At 40.4% G+C, this 16,307-nt stretch overlaps 1 protein-coding gene across 1 annotated transcript in view; it reads left to right on the top strand.

Annotated features, from left to right (window-relative positions):
- The window catches only part of auts2a (activator of transcription and developmental regulator AUTS2 a), a 335,804-nt gene that overhangs the window by 314,440 nt on the left and 5,057 nt on the right, over window positions 1-16,307 (top strand). The window contains exons 7-15 of the mRNA XM_079860573.1: window positions 7,587-8,124; window positions 8,895-9,166; window positions 9,381-9,619; window positions 11,820-11,864; window positions 13,902-13,997; window positions 15,131-15,202; window positions 15,521-15,550; window positions 16,013-16,084; window positions 16,282-16,303. Coding sequence (XP_079716699.1) covers window positions 7,587-8,124; window positions 8,895-9,166; window positions 9,381-9,619; window positions 11,820-11,864; window positions 13,902-13,997; window positions 15,131-15,202; window positions 15,521-15,550; window positions 16,013-16,084; window positions 16,282-16,303 — 1,386 coding nt within the window. The remainder of the gene's footprint in view (window positions 1-7,586; window positions 8,125-8,894; window positions 9,167-9,380; window positions 9,620-11,819; window positions 11,865-13,901; window positions 13,998-15,130; window positions 15,203-15,520; window positions 15,551-16,012; window positions 16,085-16,281; window positions 16,304-16,307) is intronic.

Genomic DNA, 16,307 nt, shown 5'->3' on the forward strand with positions numbered 1-16,307 from the left:
ATGATGAAGACCTTGACAGTGCACGGAGTAAACATAAGAGCAGAAAGTTGCTCCGTCTTCGACTGGTAAATGAAGAGATGTTGATCACTCTTACAGTGTTTATAATATTGCAATAATAACCTACGAATGTACACTGCCGTTCAAAAATGTGTTGGTTAGTCAGAATTTTTTTTCAGTAAGGATGCATTAAAGTGATAAAAAATGAACTTAAAACATGTGTAATGTTACAAAAGATTTCTGTTTCAAATAAATACTGTTCTTTTGAAATTTTTATTCATTAAAGAATCATGAAAAAATGTATCATAGTTTCCAAAATATTAAGCAGCAAACTGTTTCTGAAGGATCATGTGACACTGAAGTAATGATTTAGAAAATTCAGCTTTGACATCACAGGAATAAATTACATTTTGAAATATATTCAAATAAGATTTTAAATTGTAATACTATTTCACAATGTTACAAGTTTTACTGTAATTTTGATCAAACAAATTCAGCTTTGGTGAGCATGAGCTCTTTATAAAAAAAATGTGTTCCTTTGTGCACTGGCTAAGGAGCATGAGTCAAACTGAAAAAATAAAACCAAAGTTTTTCTGAGGTAATGTGTTATGTAATATTGTTAAAATGGATTTCATAAAATTGGTATCGAAAAAAAGTATCGTTCAGGAACCGGTATCGAAATCAAGGTATCGGTATCGGTATTGGTATCGAAAAAATTTTAACGATACCCAGCCCTATACCTCATACAGATAAATCACTTGTTCTGCTTTGAATGAGATGTTTTAGGCTTTTGCACAGAAGGTCACCAGTAAGTAAGGCTTTTGAATTTGAACTGTAAATATACAGATAAACCGTACTAACAGGCAATAATAACAGCTTTATCTTAGAGTACTTTCACACTAAGTATTTTGGTGCAGACCTGGGTTCAACTGACCACAAAGTTTAGCTATCTTCTGACCTCAAAGGGATCGGATTCAATCCATAAGAAAGTGGAACAGTTGCTGTGAACACAATCTGGAAGTAACTGCTACTAAGTAGGCAGAATATAGTGTGAAAGCAGAGGAAGGAGTGTATTAAACTGGTTTGGACATCCAGTTCAAGATATAATAAAATGTATTAGGAAAAAAGTCTGATTGGATTTGTGTACATAATTGCTATATCATTATTACATTTACATTCATTCATTAAGCAGATGCTTTTATCCAAAAGCAATTGAGGAATACAACAAGTGATTCATCCTAAAGAGGTAATAAACACGACAAGTGCTAGTAATAAAAAAAATGTAAGCAGGCTTCGGTTAGGTGCTCATGGAGGAGATGAGTTTTCAGCTGCTTCTTGAAAATTGTCATGGATTCGGCTGTCAGGATAGGGTTGGAAAGATCATTCCATCAGCAAGGAACAGCGAACGATAACATTAAATAGGATTAATATGTTTGATTTGAGTGAACAGTGTGGCCTCACACCAGACAGACATGTTTAATAGCAGTGATACCATGCAGACATGGTATTAGTGCTGGGCAATGTGATAATATTGTATATCGAGCCCCAATGTCGATGTCACCAGTAGGGGTGTGAATCATCACTGGTCTCACGATTCAATTCGATTACGATTATCATGTCAAAACACAACTTAAGTCTGAACACAGTAGACGACAGGGCCATTTAGAACAAACAGTAGTAAATTCTTGTTGATGTTAAATGTTCTTGTTGATGTTAAATGATGTTAAATGTCTAAATGTTCTTAAGTTACAATAACGCTCACACACACTCACTTGACCGTGCTTGACTGCGCGTGCGCGCACACACGCTTACAGCCTCGCACACACGCTTACAGCCTCGCACACACAGACTGGAGCTCACACGCTGTAAATTTTCAAATAGTGGGTGCATTTTTATTACTCGTTTTTCTATTTTGCCTCCCTCTGCCATTTTACGCTAGCACGAGAAGCACATATGTGATGAATGATGTCAGAGAAACGTCAGTCGCGATATGCATCTTGTAGATGCAACGATTAATTTCAACACCCCTAGTCACCAGCCAGATTGCAACCTGTGTCTGTGTATTCGACTATGCTGTGGTAACAGTCCATTTTAAGTCCCTTTAAGACAAGTCAATTCACAAGTCAAATTACAACTGCCATCTTTGAATAGCCTCACAGTCATGCAAGTGCAGCTCCTATTTCTTTGAGTTGGAAAACATCAAATTCTCGAAAACTGTTCGCCAAGCTTACAATTAAATTTCATATTTGAAATTGCCTATGAGATTGCCTGTCAACTGTCTCATAAATTTTGTTTCTAAATGCTCAAATAATGAAAAATCAAATCATGCTTTTTTTTGGCCTGGAACCTAATGCGCATACACAGTCCTAAGCGTGCGTCACAGAACACTGACTGTTTCTATGGGAACTGGAGCTTCTAACGGGAGCTGCAGTGACGCGATGGCTTTACCAATCAGTGATTGGCTCTTTTATTTATTTATTCCGCAATATTTAGCGTTGCACTTTCTCCTATTCATAGTAATACGAGTGCACCGTCTTTCTATATATAAATTATATATGGTGGTAAGAGAAGCATTCCCTGCCAAACATTTATCCTTATTTTTGTAATTTTGTCAAATATTTTTTCTTGATTACACATCTTGATTAGATTTTTTTATTTTATTCCTAACGATAGGACATTGCAAGTTAAAAAATAGTTTTTTATGCTATTCATTTTGTTCAAAAAATTTAACTGCATCATATAAATTCTGAATAGGTAGTGATTTCTCCCATTGTTTTTCCCCTTTCGTGTACGAGATCTTCTGGCTCTGTCTGTGGTTTTTAGCAGCTGAATATAGCTGTTTTCTTTTAGAGTGGACTCGGGATAATGAGCTGTGTTTTGCTGTCCGTAGAGACCTCACCCAAGCTCACTGCTCCAGAAGCCTTGTATACCTTAATCCTGCTCAAACACACACACACACACACATACATAAACATTGTGTGATCAGATGAGAACTTTGCAAAGTCTGCCTCCCGGTCTGTTCTACCATCTTAATAAACATCCTCCTCCACAGCTGCCATTTGGAATAAAAATCACCTCTCTTCACTCTTTTTTGGCGAGGCTAGAAAAAGCTGCATTTATTTGTTTCCAGGGATCAAGGAGACTTGACAAATTAACTCCCCAGGGAGGAGAAACACACTTCTCCTCCGCTCCCTGCCCGGCCCTGGAGTCTTCATTACGGGAAGAATAAGCAGTGTTTTCACTCTCCGTCTTGTTTTTTTAGGCATGTTAGTACATTGAGAGAGTCGCTCCAGGGAGGAACAGCAGAGCTCTCTGTTGTTCAGCCTTTTAGAAGAGCTTTGGATATTTTCCATCAAGTCTCTACAGGAAGGCCACAGTGCAGGAAAGAGAGCAAGAGAGATGGGCACCCACACTTTTGTGTCTAGTAAAGAGAGCATGTCCGTCCTTACATGTCATATCAGTCGTTGACTGCCTACTGGAACTATATAATCTGAAGGAAACTCTTTTATAAAAGCCCTCATTCTGACACAAACAAGTGCGAAAGGCTTTTATTTGAGTGCTGTTAGCCCTCTCCGCCTTAAATCCTGTTATTCAGGCAGGATAAAGGGTGACTTATTGCACCCACTGGACAGCTTGTTTCTGAGCTGGGAGGCTGAACTGCCCTTGTTTGTTAAAGTGTGCTTAGAGTGCCAGAGCCAGAGGGTATTGTGAGCTTTCCCAGGTCAAATGGGGTAGCCTATGGCCACATACACACTGTAAAGTTTCAGGAGTGACAACCGCTTTTAAATGCGTTAGTAGGGTTGGGTATCGCTGAATACCATGAACAAAAATCAGCAGCATAAAGAACAACTAACTAATAAACTACAATAATATAAATTTCAAACATTATTAAAGATAATGTGCACAATCAATAATACAATAAGAGCAAATAAGCAAATTAGCAATTGCAATTGAACAAAGTTAAATTTTTTAAATCAAATGTAAAATAACACATGGTTTTCTTTTTATAAATAAAATAGAGATTAATCCTTATCAAAGTTACAAAAGTTTTTTCAGTCAAGATCAATGAATGATTTTTTTTCTTTTGTTCTTTGATTAACAGTAATGACACAGATGGCAGCAGGTTTATTAGGCTGTTGTCACTTTAAGAGCTAATGCACAGATCCAATATACTGTTACACATGCGTTTTCTTCCTCAATTGTTTACGTCCACTTAAGACATAACCGACTGAATTTACAAGGATGTTTTGACAAAATTGTGCATTTGTCCGTTCAAGTGCAAGAAGACACGAAAGAGAAATCAATTCAGTATTCACCATATGAGAGGCGGCTTTCTGTGCGCTCTCTGAACCTAAGTTCAACTTAAGTTCTCGTTCGCATCTTGCACTTGAGTGGTTTAAAACCACAATAAAATGTGCACACAGGAATCGATAGGCAAAATTAAAATTTTATAACAAGTATCTGATTTCAGAATTTGAATCTGTTTTCAATTCCCAACTCTATGCGAGAGTGAGTCCCCTAAAATTATCGTTCCATGTTTGTACAGAACATGACTCACTCCCAAAACTAGTAATTTTTTTATTTTTTACGTTCACTTCAGGCATAACCAACTATGTTTACTAGGATACATGCCAAGACAGGCATGTTAACATAGTTTTGTGTAAAATCTGTCTGTTCAAGCGCAAGATGGCGTAAAAGAGAAATCAGTTCAGTATTCGCATGCTGTGACTGTCAGACGTGGCTTTCTGGGAAGTGTGCACACACAAAACTTCTCACACAGCGAGTACCGAATTAAGCGCTCTTTTTTTCTTCTTGCACCTAAATGTTTACATTGGCATGGCTTAAAAACGTGCAATCGATAAACAAGCTTAGCAGGAAATTAAATTAGGCCTATATCTGCGCTAAACATATTTTCTGCCTCTAACTGGATCACAGGCCAGTGAAATTGTACAAATTACTAGCCATTGGCTAAAGACATTAGCCTGGGTTTCCCCATACTGCCTTGAGCAGCGCGATTTTATTCACGCTGCAAGGTAGTCTGGATACCATGGACTAATTTTTCCCCTGAAATAGGGAACCAATCACAGAACGGGGAGGGAGCAGGAAGACGATGACGAAGTATATGCGACACACCGAAGCAGTTTGTTTATCTATGGATCCAACATGACAGACGTAAAAATATATGCATATTTTTAGGAACACATCTACAAAAATATGCCTGTATTTCAAGTTGATAAAATAATTTAAAATCCACATCAGTTTATTTGTGCCGACGCGCCACGCCCTCCCAGGATCTATAACGTTACCTAGGCTACTTCCACTTTTAAAAATGCATCACAACCGCGCGCGTTCTGCTTGCAGTCGTCAAGATGGATGCTGAGGAGTTGAGGAAATAATAGCTAGTGGAGATTGTAAAGTTGTCGACAATACGTCATCAAAAATCAAGTCTAGTGTGTGGGAGAAATTTGGAGTTATCTGAAGAAAATATTGTGAAAGGCTTTGCTGCAAACATTTTCGTGTTGGATAGCCGCAAATGTGGAACTTCATCCCTGAGGAAGCACGCAGATAACTGGTAACAAAGCAGCTCTATCGAATGGTATTTTTCATATTTAACACTGTTAAGTATGTGTGGTGTGCAGGGTGTGTTTGAACCCAAAATTGTCAGATGTAGGCTAGACGAAATTGTGTGGCATATAGGCCTAGTGTTGTAGCCGCGTCTGTTCGATTTGTGTGGTAACGTTAGCCATGTTCTTCATGTATCGGCCTTTTGACAGCTTCGGCTGAAGTTGTCCTTGTGTTAATGGTCGTGTAATAACTTCTGTATGACCTGGCAATAAAAATGTTTGTAAGTGTGTCTATAATGTGATAGTCTAAACTGATTTTATTTCGGGTGCGAGTCGGGTGTCGGTTCTATTTTAAGCGGGTCGGTGCAGATTTTTATTAGTGCTGCTGTTGGAAAACGGGTCGGGTGCGGATTTACAAAATCGGACCCGTGCAGGACTCTCTGGTGTACACATAAATCTGACCCATCGTCGTCTTCTTCGTTGAATATCTGTCGCTCTACATACGTCATCTGGTATAATTTGAAATGATTGGCTATGAGCTGCGTACAGGCGCATTTGATAGACATTCGTAGCGCCCAATAAACGGCTCTGGGCATTCGTAAACCACGCCTCAAATACGAGAAAATGTACATGTGGTTCCCAGACCACGTCTCAAAGAGAAAGTGGTCTGACGTTAGCCAGGCTATAAAGACATAGTCACCTAGCATGAAATTTGGTAAAATATGCAAGTGATTCACTCGCATTGTAGAGGGTTGCATTGAAATGATCGGGTTTTCTGTGTGCATTTCATTTGTTCTTTTGCATGCATGCATATGCATACATATGAGTGTTTGTGCATACATGTGTCTTGCATTCCCACCATGTCAGATGGCAGATGTTTGACACAAACCCATTCCCCAGGGGCACCTTGTACATCCAGATTATTATCTTCATCTGGCAGAGTGCTGCAGGCCAGGCTGACCCTTAATGTCTGCATCACACACACTACCTCTCAGCTGCACACCCGGGACCTTTTGCTCTGAGCTGGGTCCCATGAGCCACTGCATTAGGAGGCCCCCAGGCCTTTGAGAAGAGGGTTCAGCAGTCCATGGGGGTTCTGTTACAGAAGGATCCCCAAAGCCTATGGGATTCAGGCTCAATCAGCATCCCTTGCTGCGGGCGATGGAGAGGCCAGGCTGGGTGTGAAGAGATGGAAAAGACATAGGGCTGTGGTTCCCTCTGAGACAGACATAGAGTTAATCAGAGTTGTGCATGCACTGTGATCCCCAAGAGCTTTTGGTCCCAGAGGATACATCAACCCTTGGTTGACATTCGCTCTCTCTTTCTTTCTCGTTGTACTTATGTACAATAAAACACTAATATCAGCTCATTGTAAAAGCAGTTTTGGGTGTGCCGGTCAGGTTTTCCTTAGTTTATGTCCTTTCCCTAATAAAAGACATTAAGGCATTCACATGACCTTACCGACCAACGGCAACAGACACGTTCGGCTAGCTTTGTCGGGTCAGTGTGTTACCCCTATTGCCATCTGTTAGCATTGCTCGGCACTTGTTTTCACTGACTGAACATGTTGAATCGCTGTCAGGATTCCCAAAATTGGAATTTCTTAGAAGTGGCGTACTGTAATCTAGTGACTGTTGCCGTTGGTTGGTGTCTGTCGGTGCAGTGTGAATTAGCATTTAGGCTCTTGTCCCTCATGATGGTTGTATGTTATGTTAGGATTTTGCTCTCTGAATTTGATGATGTACACATTATGACACATCTTTGATCTGGCAGAGCAGATTTACACATTTATTTTGCTCTTTTAAAATCAATGCTGAACGCAACAAAGACCTGCCTCTGAAAGTAAATTGAAACAGTTTTCTGTGGCTGTTTTATGAGTTTATTTTCCATTTAGTTCAAATCTGATTTTGTTAAATCAGATGATAGACCTTTACCTCCAAAATATGTTTGCATGTGTGGTTTCTCTTGTCTTTTCAGTTCCAGATTTTAGCATTGACACAAAATCTACTTCTCTTGTCTCTTCAGTTCCAGATTTCAGCATTGACACGCTCTCCACCAATGCCAGCCAGGAGCTGCGTGGCCTGGCCATTCCCAAGGTGTCAGGCCTAGAGCGCAGTCAAGAGAAGAGCCAGGAGACTTCCCGCGAACTCTCCTCGGCCACCCCCTCACTGGTGCCCACTTCCCATTCCAAACCTCCCCTCCCCACCCCTCTTCATCTCCAGCCACCCCCCTCCAACCGGGGGTTACCCTTGCCCCCAAGTCCAGCTCAAACCCAGCACCCTTGCCCAGAGCGCCCACTTAGACCGCTCACGCCCGCTACCGCTCTGCCTCCAACCCAGAGCCACAAGCCCTCTCAGGCACCCCCGCCCCAGCCTCGGGACCCATCTGAGCCTCCATCTAACCCAAGGCCACCTCGAACCCCAGGCATCTACCACCACCCCCCATCACCAGTGCTACCAGCCCAGCAGAATCCCACCTTACCTGTGCAGCACAGACCACCGTCACGGTGCCACCCCCGTCCGATTTCAGCCTACAGTGGCAGCCTTACCCTTAACGGCCTGAGGTGAGTTGGCAACAAATGAGTGTAATGGAGTTAAATATTAGCAAAAAGTTTCTGTAATACTCCAGATGTGCTGTACACTGATTGAGCAGATGTTCTGAGCCCACCGCTCTTAAATACTGTAGTGGAACAGCGTGATTCCTGTATTAGAATGTAAAATGTATCAATCCTCCAGTAAACATGAGGCACAAATCCCTGTCTGTATGTGTTTGTGTGTGAGTGTGCGTGAGCCTGACAGCACCACAGAGAGAACCCCAGCTGAGAGATTAGACGGTTTGATTCGTTCCCCTCCCAAATAGATGCTGCTGCTGCTGCCGCCTTGTAGCTGGCGGCGGCTTGTAGATAACAATTTCTCTGCTTGACTCAGACACCCCAGTATCCAGCAGAGAGGCAGATCTTCTCCTCCCTCCTCTCACCCTTCTCTGCCGACCTTTAGATTTCTTTTGACTGCTGATGATAATTATACCTTGTGTTTCTCTGTGTCTGTGTGCAGCTTTTAATATGAAATAATTTGCGTTTAAATGATTACTTAGCCTGTAAATTAGCTCTTTGTTAGATTGCGTACAATTCTGCTAAATACTTTAGCTTGTGAAGCTAGAAAATCCCTCCAGGAATAACATTCTTCAGCACTGTATGCACATTTTCCAGGCCTTTGAAACTGGATTCTTTTGCTAGATTTATAGCAGACTTTGTAGCAGTTTTGTGATCATTGTTTGGAAAGGTTTTTTATACAGGCACATTTTTACAGTTGTTTATTTTCTCTTTTTTCACAGCAGTAGTCGAAGCAGCACTCCAGGGAAGCCCCCGGGCCCCTCTCCAGCCCCTCATCTGCATCATCACCAACCTGCCCCCACTGGGGCAGCAGCGACCTTCCCCCTGCCAGCGAACCCCACGGCTTCGCACGCCTTCCCCCCCTCCCTGCCGTCCTCCACTCTTCCTCATCACACCAATATGTTTGCGTCGCCTGCTGCTCTGCCTCCACCTCCTCCTCTCACCTCAAACACTCTGCCGGTCCCCGGACACACAGCTGGGAGTGCCTACTCAGGTACCAATCTCTCATCTAGCGTCCTTTAATACATAGTATAAAGTAAGATATTATTGCCAGCTAATGTTGGATCATGTAATTATCGTTTATCTGAATGTTTGTTCTGCATTCAGATAAACACTTTTGAAAAGGGGTTCTGGTTAAGTTCCAATTTAGATGTGTGTTTTTAAAACTTAACGTTTATTTTTGTTTGCCTACCTCTTTCTTCTCACAGAACAAGACATTCTCCGGCAGGAATTAAATACTCGTTTCCTGGCGTCTCAGAGTGCTGATCGCGGGGCATCACTGGGTCCCCCTCCATACCTGCGGACTGAGTTCCACCAGCACCAGCATCAGCATCAGCATCAGCACCAGCACACACACCAACACACACACCAGCACACCTTCACCCCTTTCCCCCACGCCATCATGCCCACGCCTGCACCGCCCATGGTGCGTACCCCAGCCAGAAATGTGAGGATAAGTGGAACACAACTCTAAAAAAAAATTACATTGTGGTGATGGTTGAGTGATTGTATAATTGAATGGTTGAATGGGTAACTGAATGAATGAAACAACATAAAAAAACATAACAACTAGGGCTGCACGATATTGGAAAAAACTGACATTGCGATATATATTGCGAAATGAAAACCATTTCACCATGATTTTAATAGCTCTATTTGAAAGAATGAATCATTCTAGGATGATTGGAGTAATTTTGTAGGGTTGTGCATCTGCATAGAAAATAATAAACAAATTACAAGCCTAGATAAATACAATAGAACAAAGACACATATTAAATAATCAGTGCTTTATGTTTTTCAGTTAAATTAATTATTCAGGTACAGACATTGAAAATTCAAATGTAAAATAACACTGCATAGACTTCACTGTATAAATTAAATATGATTCATATAATTAATAGTTTGTCTTTGTTAAAGCTACAAAAGTGATTTTCTCTTTCTCTTTTGTTGTTTGATGAACTTTGGTGACACAAACAGCTGCGGGTATATTGGGCTGCTGTCACTTTAAGACGAATACACTATCCACTATCGGTAATGACAAGCATCCGTTTTCTTTCTCTGTTTACAACTCATAACCAACTGTTTACGAGGAAACTCGTTGAGACGGGCATTTTGACTTAATTTTCCGTGCACATGTTCGTTAATGCACAAATCGATAAGGAAGGGAATTTGGTGTTCACGAACTTCACAATAATGCTGTCTGCGTGGCTCTGTGTGTGCACACAAACATGCGTTTCATTCTGCGAGTTCCAGTCTTCTTGCACTTGATGTTTAAACAGACAGGACTTAAAAACACATGCAAATGATGTCACTCTATGATGGTTAAACTTTGCAATTACTCTGCGAATCACATGCGTTCTGAACCGGGGAAGCAGCTGGCCCGTACGGATTACGGATCAACTACGAACCCTATACTACATCGCACATGCAGCAATGTGACTATAGTGGATGCGCACATCGCAATATCGATGCTAAAAAATACACATCGTGCAGCCCTAATAAAAACCAAATGCATGTATATAAGATACAGGGTTCCCACGGTCATGGAAATTTCTATTGTGAGTCCTTTTAATGAATCATCAAACCGGATCACATATAATGAATTTGTTAGCGAATCTGTCAAAATCAAATGCATCAAAATGATTTGTAAAAATCCTTGAATCATCAGAAATCATTGTCAAAAACTGTGGGAACACTGTAAGCAACTACTAAATTTGTGCATGTGTATGTGTCGTACCGACTGCTGAATTATAAACAGGTATGGTACATTATTCAGTAATGGCAGTGGCTCGCTTTCTTGATTGTAACATTTCTCTCTTGCCACAATGTGGCTTTTCTATGTTGAAAAACTGCTGTTTTTCTCTGGCATGCTTCTCCACCCTCTGTTCTCTGCCCTGATTTTAGAATTGGCAGTCAGAGCCACTGGCAATACATTTTTGTTCCAGCCAAGCCTTGAGAACTTAATACTAGTTTATTCATTCCGTTTAATGACATCATTTTGGTCTGGTGGAGTTTTGACTGAGGGCTTTTGGTTGGCAAGCAGCAGAGCTGATTAGTGATTTGAGGCTTCATACAGACACTCCCACACACAGCTCGATCATAACCACAGTGCCCACAGAGGCTTAAAAGTGGCTTTTGAACCATGCCAGGCTCAAAAGCCTCTGAGAATGGCGCTCTGTTAGCTAATGAGAGTATAAAACTAGTTTGAGAGCCACATTGTTTACTCACGAGTGGGAAACATTCTCTCTGGATACAGATTAGACCACTCAAACCTCATTAAATGAGCTGTTTATAGGACTATTTTTAGACAGCCGAATGGCTTCTACTTGACCACTCACAGAATTGCTGAGTTATACATATTAACAAGGGAAATCCCGTGTGATAATTCACTGTAAAACGCAAAACAATATTCTGGATGGGGGCAGCAGGAATAATGCAGGGCTACATTCTGATCTGTGCTAAAATTCATTAATCAGGGCAGAGACCATTTTACTGCCAACCAATCACACCTTTCTGGAGAGCACATTAAAGCATTTGGTATTTGTTTTGAGCCTCATGACTCAACAAGATATTTGTCAGGAGTACATTTTTTGTAGGCCTGAAAGACTCCTGTGTGTACTGAGCTCTGTTTATCCTTTCCTTTGCAGTTTGACAAATACCCCACTAAAGTCGACCCCTTCTACAGACACAGCGTGAGTCCTTGTCATATTTTTGTAATTTGCTGTGGTGGCTTTTTTTCTTCTTGTTTAGTGTAGTGGTCATTGTCATTTTTATGTCTGCTTCATTTATTTTCATCATACTTTATATTATGGGTGTTTTAAGCAATAGGGGCTATGCTGGTCACAGCTTAGGGCATTTTTAGGTACCACACGCAGCCATAGCTATATTTACAATAGGCCTCTCAAGTGCCTTATTACACTTTTATTTAAAAAAACACAACAACAAAAAAACTTTTTTTAGAATGTAGTAAAGTGTTTTTTAAAACACTTTACTACATTCTAAATGTATTAAGGGCACAAATTTTCATTAAAAAATGTATTAAAGGGATACTTCAGGATTTAGCATTAAGCTTTGTATTAGTAGAAAACCTGTAGTATTTTCAAATTACCGTGCTTTCCACCCTCATATCCCCCTGAGAAGAGAGATTTATGTAATTTTTGTCTGGAAAAAATTCTCCGATGACGCAAAAATCGTCATTTTGCGTCATCGGAGGATTTTTTGGCCAGAGGCTAAAGACTACAGCCAGTAGTAGGGGCTGTTCTGCATGTTTTCAACCCGCCCATAGGAGGTGGGATCTCACTCACAGAATGTACACACAGTCAGCCGTCTTTCTTTGGAAGCTAAGTTAACAGGCTCTTGTTCTGTGGAGAAAACTGAGTAGTAGGAGAAAGCTGAGTAGTAGGGGTTACCATCCTCTTTTTCCCGGACATGTCCGGCCGTCGAGATCGCCCAAAATGTCCGGGATTCAGCTTTTGCTTTCTGCAGTCGCCATTCATTGTTTACATGCACACCTTTTGTTTCAATCTAACTGAATTCATTCTGATTGGTGAATCTGAATGTAGTGTTTACATGAACGCTAAACAAGTGATCGGTTGATGTGCGTTTTAACATTGCTAAGAAAATTCCCGCTCCTCCGTGAGAGATGCGAGACCGGTGCGTCTCAGTAATCACGCCACTGGCCTCGCGCCGTTCTCCCGCATCCCTCAGCCTCGTCCTGCTCGCCACAGTAAACATAATGAATGGCGACTGTAAACGCAAAAGCCGAATCCCGGACATTTTGGGCGATCTCGAAATCCCGGGCAAACTCATCACGGAGACTCACTAGTAGCCAACTGTTGTTTTCAACTGCGCTCTCTTACTGGTAGGCGTGGCTTGGGAGTGGCCTCCTAGGGCAGCGAAGCAAGTGCATTCTGGGAGTTGTTGTCTTTTATCCACATAAGCCAAAAATACATTTTTTGGCTTTTCTTAGTCTAGAAAGCTCAAAATTCAAAAATAATTTCACATTTCTTCTACATAAATGACCTATTTTAAATACACATTCATCTTTCCAGAGGTGAAGTATCCCTTTAAGCAGATTGGCTGCAATATGTGTTTTTACTGAAATGCCTTGCTGGATACTGCTGGAATCAGGTTAGAGATAAAATTTGTTTCATTCTGCTTGTCTGTCCAACAGGTTAATGCAACTTTAATTTATTTGATCTCTGCCCTTCAATTACGGAGTCGCCATTTAGCAATGATTCTTTTGTGACACCCACCCAAGAACACACACTCTGCAGTAATTACATGCATTATGCAGTGCGTTGTGATAATAACAGTCATTGCTATCAGAGCAGGTTTAGAGAGTGACCCGTATTGTAAATTCATCTTGCTGTTAATCTTTGTTGAATGTCACAACAGCCAAGGGTCAGATGAAGGTTGTATCATTATATGGAGTAGAATAGGTGCTTTGTAGTCACTTTCTTTCATTTATTCATTTATAAAGAGAAAAACTAAGCAAAACATTGTTGTGAATTATTTTCACATGGTGCGTATTTTCATGTTATGACGCTTTATATTATGCAGTATGTAATGAAGAGGGCCATTTAAATGTCAGCAGCTGATCTTGTGTAGTTGTTAGTTTGTACAGCGACCTGCAGGCTCTGGTCTCACTGTATAACTGTAAACAGCTGACACGATCAAACAAGAACCTCTTGGAGTAACTGTGTCTTATATCATTTTTCTTTTCTCAGCTGTTCCACTCTTACCCCCCAGCAGTGTCTGGCATTCCTCCCGTCATCCCGCCGACGGGGCCCTTCGGATCTCTGCAGGGAGCGTTCCAGCCCAAGGTATCACAATATCAAACCCTGAATGTCGGAATGTCAAGACAACTCCCAAAACTAACCTCCTGTGCTCTTCTGAGTGTACTCCTGCACACATGGAATGGATCTGGCTAAACATAAACAGATCTCAGACAGTCCGTTACTACTTTAATTTTATGTATAGTATAAATAGAGAATCAATTTCTTATGTTTTTTTTAACGTGTACAGTCTGGTGATGTCCCCAGTTAGCTAACAGTAATGGTTGAGTAAGTGAGAGATGGTACTGGAAGATTTAGGTATCTAGGGCCCTATGAAATCCGTTTTTTTTTTTTCCAAATTACGTTGTTTTTTTTTGTTGTTTTTTTTTTTTTTTCATTTTCATTTTAATTTATAACAACAACAATTGATTAATTTAAAAATAAAATTTCTAAGAAAAATTATTTTTATTTCAGAAATTCTGTGTTGTGTATTTAATTTTTTCTGGCAATCAAAGGAAGGCATAAAACTAATTAAATTTGTCTTTTAATCATATGAAATTAAACTTTTTTATTTAAAAAATAAAGTTTTAATAATTACATTGAGACATAGCTAAATTCTACTGTACAACAGTAATATATTTGTCACAATTTCTTCAAGTTAAACCAAACTTATTTTGACGGGTTGCCGTGAAGATCTTTGAGTTTCTGTGTGTTCATGATATGACGATAGATTTTCTCTAATGAAATGGTAAAATGCATGTAAAGTGACTCTCAGAGCAGCTCTGGAGATGAAGTTCATGTCCTCATATAGCGAGGCTGAAAGCATGCGTGCTTCAGTGTGTGTGTGTGTGTGTGGTAATGAACTGCAGTGTGTGTGGCCGCATCTGCACCATTCATTCTACGCAGAACATGCAGGATTCATATTTAAATAGTTTTTTTTGTGGTTTAATATTCACAGAAACTAGTCTATATTGTGTTTTGATTTAAAGTGTACTGACCTGCTTTTATTTATTAATCAAAAATGTGACAACTTCCATGAAATTCTGCGTTATACAGTAAATTCCGTTTTTATGACTAGATTCCGCGATTCCGTCTGGGTTTTCTGCATCGCGGAAATCATAAGGCCCAAGGTATCTTGTGATAAGCTGAGAATGCTTAATTTTTGTCTTTGTACACTATAGACCTCAAATCCTTTAGACGTGGCAGCCAGGCCTGGAGCCGTCCCACACACACTTCTTCAGAAAGACCCTCGGGTAAGCACCCCAAAAGCACAGTTTGCAACGAACAAACTGTGATGACTGTGGTTTTTAAACTACTGCTGGCAAACTAACCATCATATTTGTCAGTCATGATAAACTGTTGTCCACATTGGTATGCTGGCAGTGATAGGAAGGGGAATACTCTAAATTCTGGCCTAATTATTCCACGAAATGCTTCATTAGAAAGGGAAATTTTAACATTTTAATTTGGTCAGTGATGAAGTGATGCTCGGATGCTAATTAAAAGCCCTGACTGACAGCTTTGTGTCCCTAATCTCTCTCACTTGCACTCTTTTTCCCTTTCCTCTCTAGCTGACAGATCCGTTCCGGCCAGTTCTCAGGGTAAGACTGCTTTATCAGTTATTCAGTTTGTTTCCCCACAGGACTATGAAGGAAATAGAGTAAAAGCTCATTACAGTTTAATCCCACCTTACACTGAGCACCTGCCTTCCGCTCCACAGTCTCTTTAATTAGCTGTGTGCTGGGACTCAACGGTCTCATTTCAGAGTCTATAGGAGACACTATATGACTCCCTTATCTGAAAACACTTTGTAATGACATTTTGCTTAATTAATTTGCAGCCATGCCCAAAATATGGGAATAAGTAAAGAAACTTGAAATTAACATTTTAAGTTAAATTTCACTTTTAAAAGTGCTCAACAGTATTACATAAAATTGTAGATAATCTTGTCAGATGTTCGCGATATTCTTTTATAAAAGTGCTAGATTAACAAAAAATAAAACTAACATGAATTTAGTCATGTCTAAACATGAAAACCTTGCCTTGTCTTTCTGTCTCCAAAGAAACCAGGAAAGTGGTGTGCTATGCATGTCCATATAGCTTGGCAAATTTACCATCACCAACAGAAAGTAAAGGTGAGATTTGCATACATAACCTTATTTTTACTTTTACTGCTCCCTCCGATCACTACAAATGGAAAGAAATATTCTTTTTGGCTCTCTTCTGTCTCCTCCTGTTAACTCTGAACTACATAATACAATACAATCTTAATTTTTGAGGTTCTCTGAGAGGGGTATCACATTTGTTCTCTCTTGTACCTGGCCTTCTCCAGCAGCAGATGCAGGTTGACCCACACAA

The sequence above is a fragment of the Squalius cephalus genome, assembly GCF_949319135.1.
Source record: "Squalius cephalus genome assembly, chromosome: 24".
In the NCBI taxonomy this organism is placed as follows: Eukaryota; Metazoa; Chordata; class Actinopteri; order Cypriniformes; family Leuciscidae; genus Squalius; species Squalius cephalus.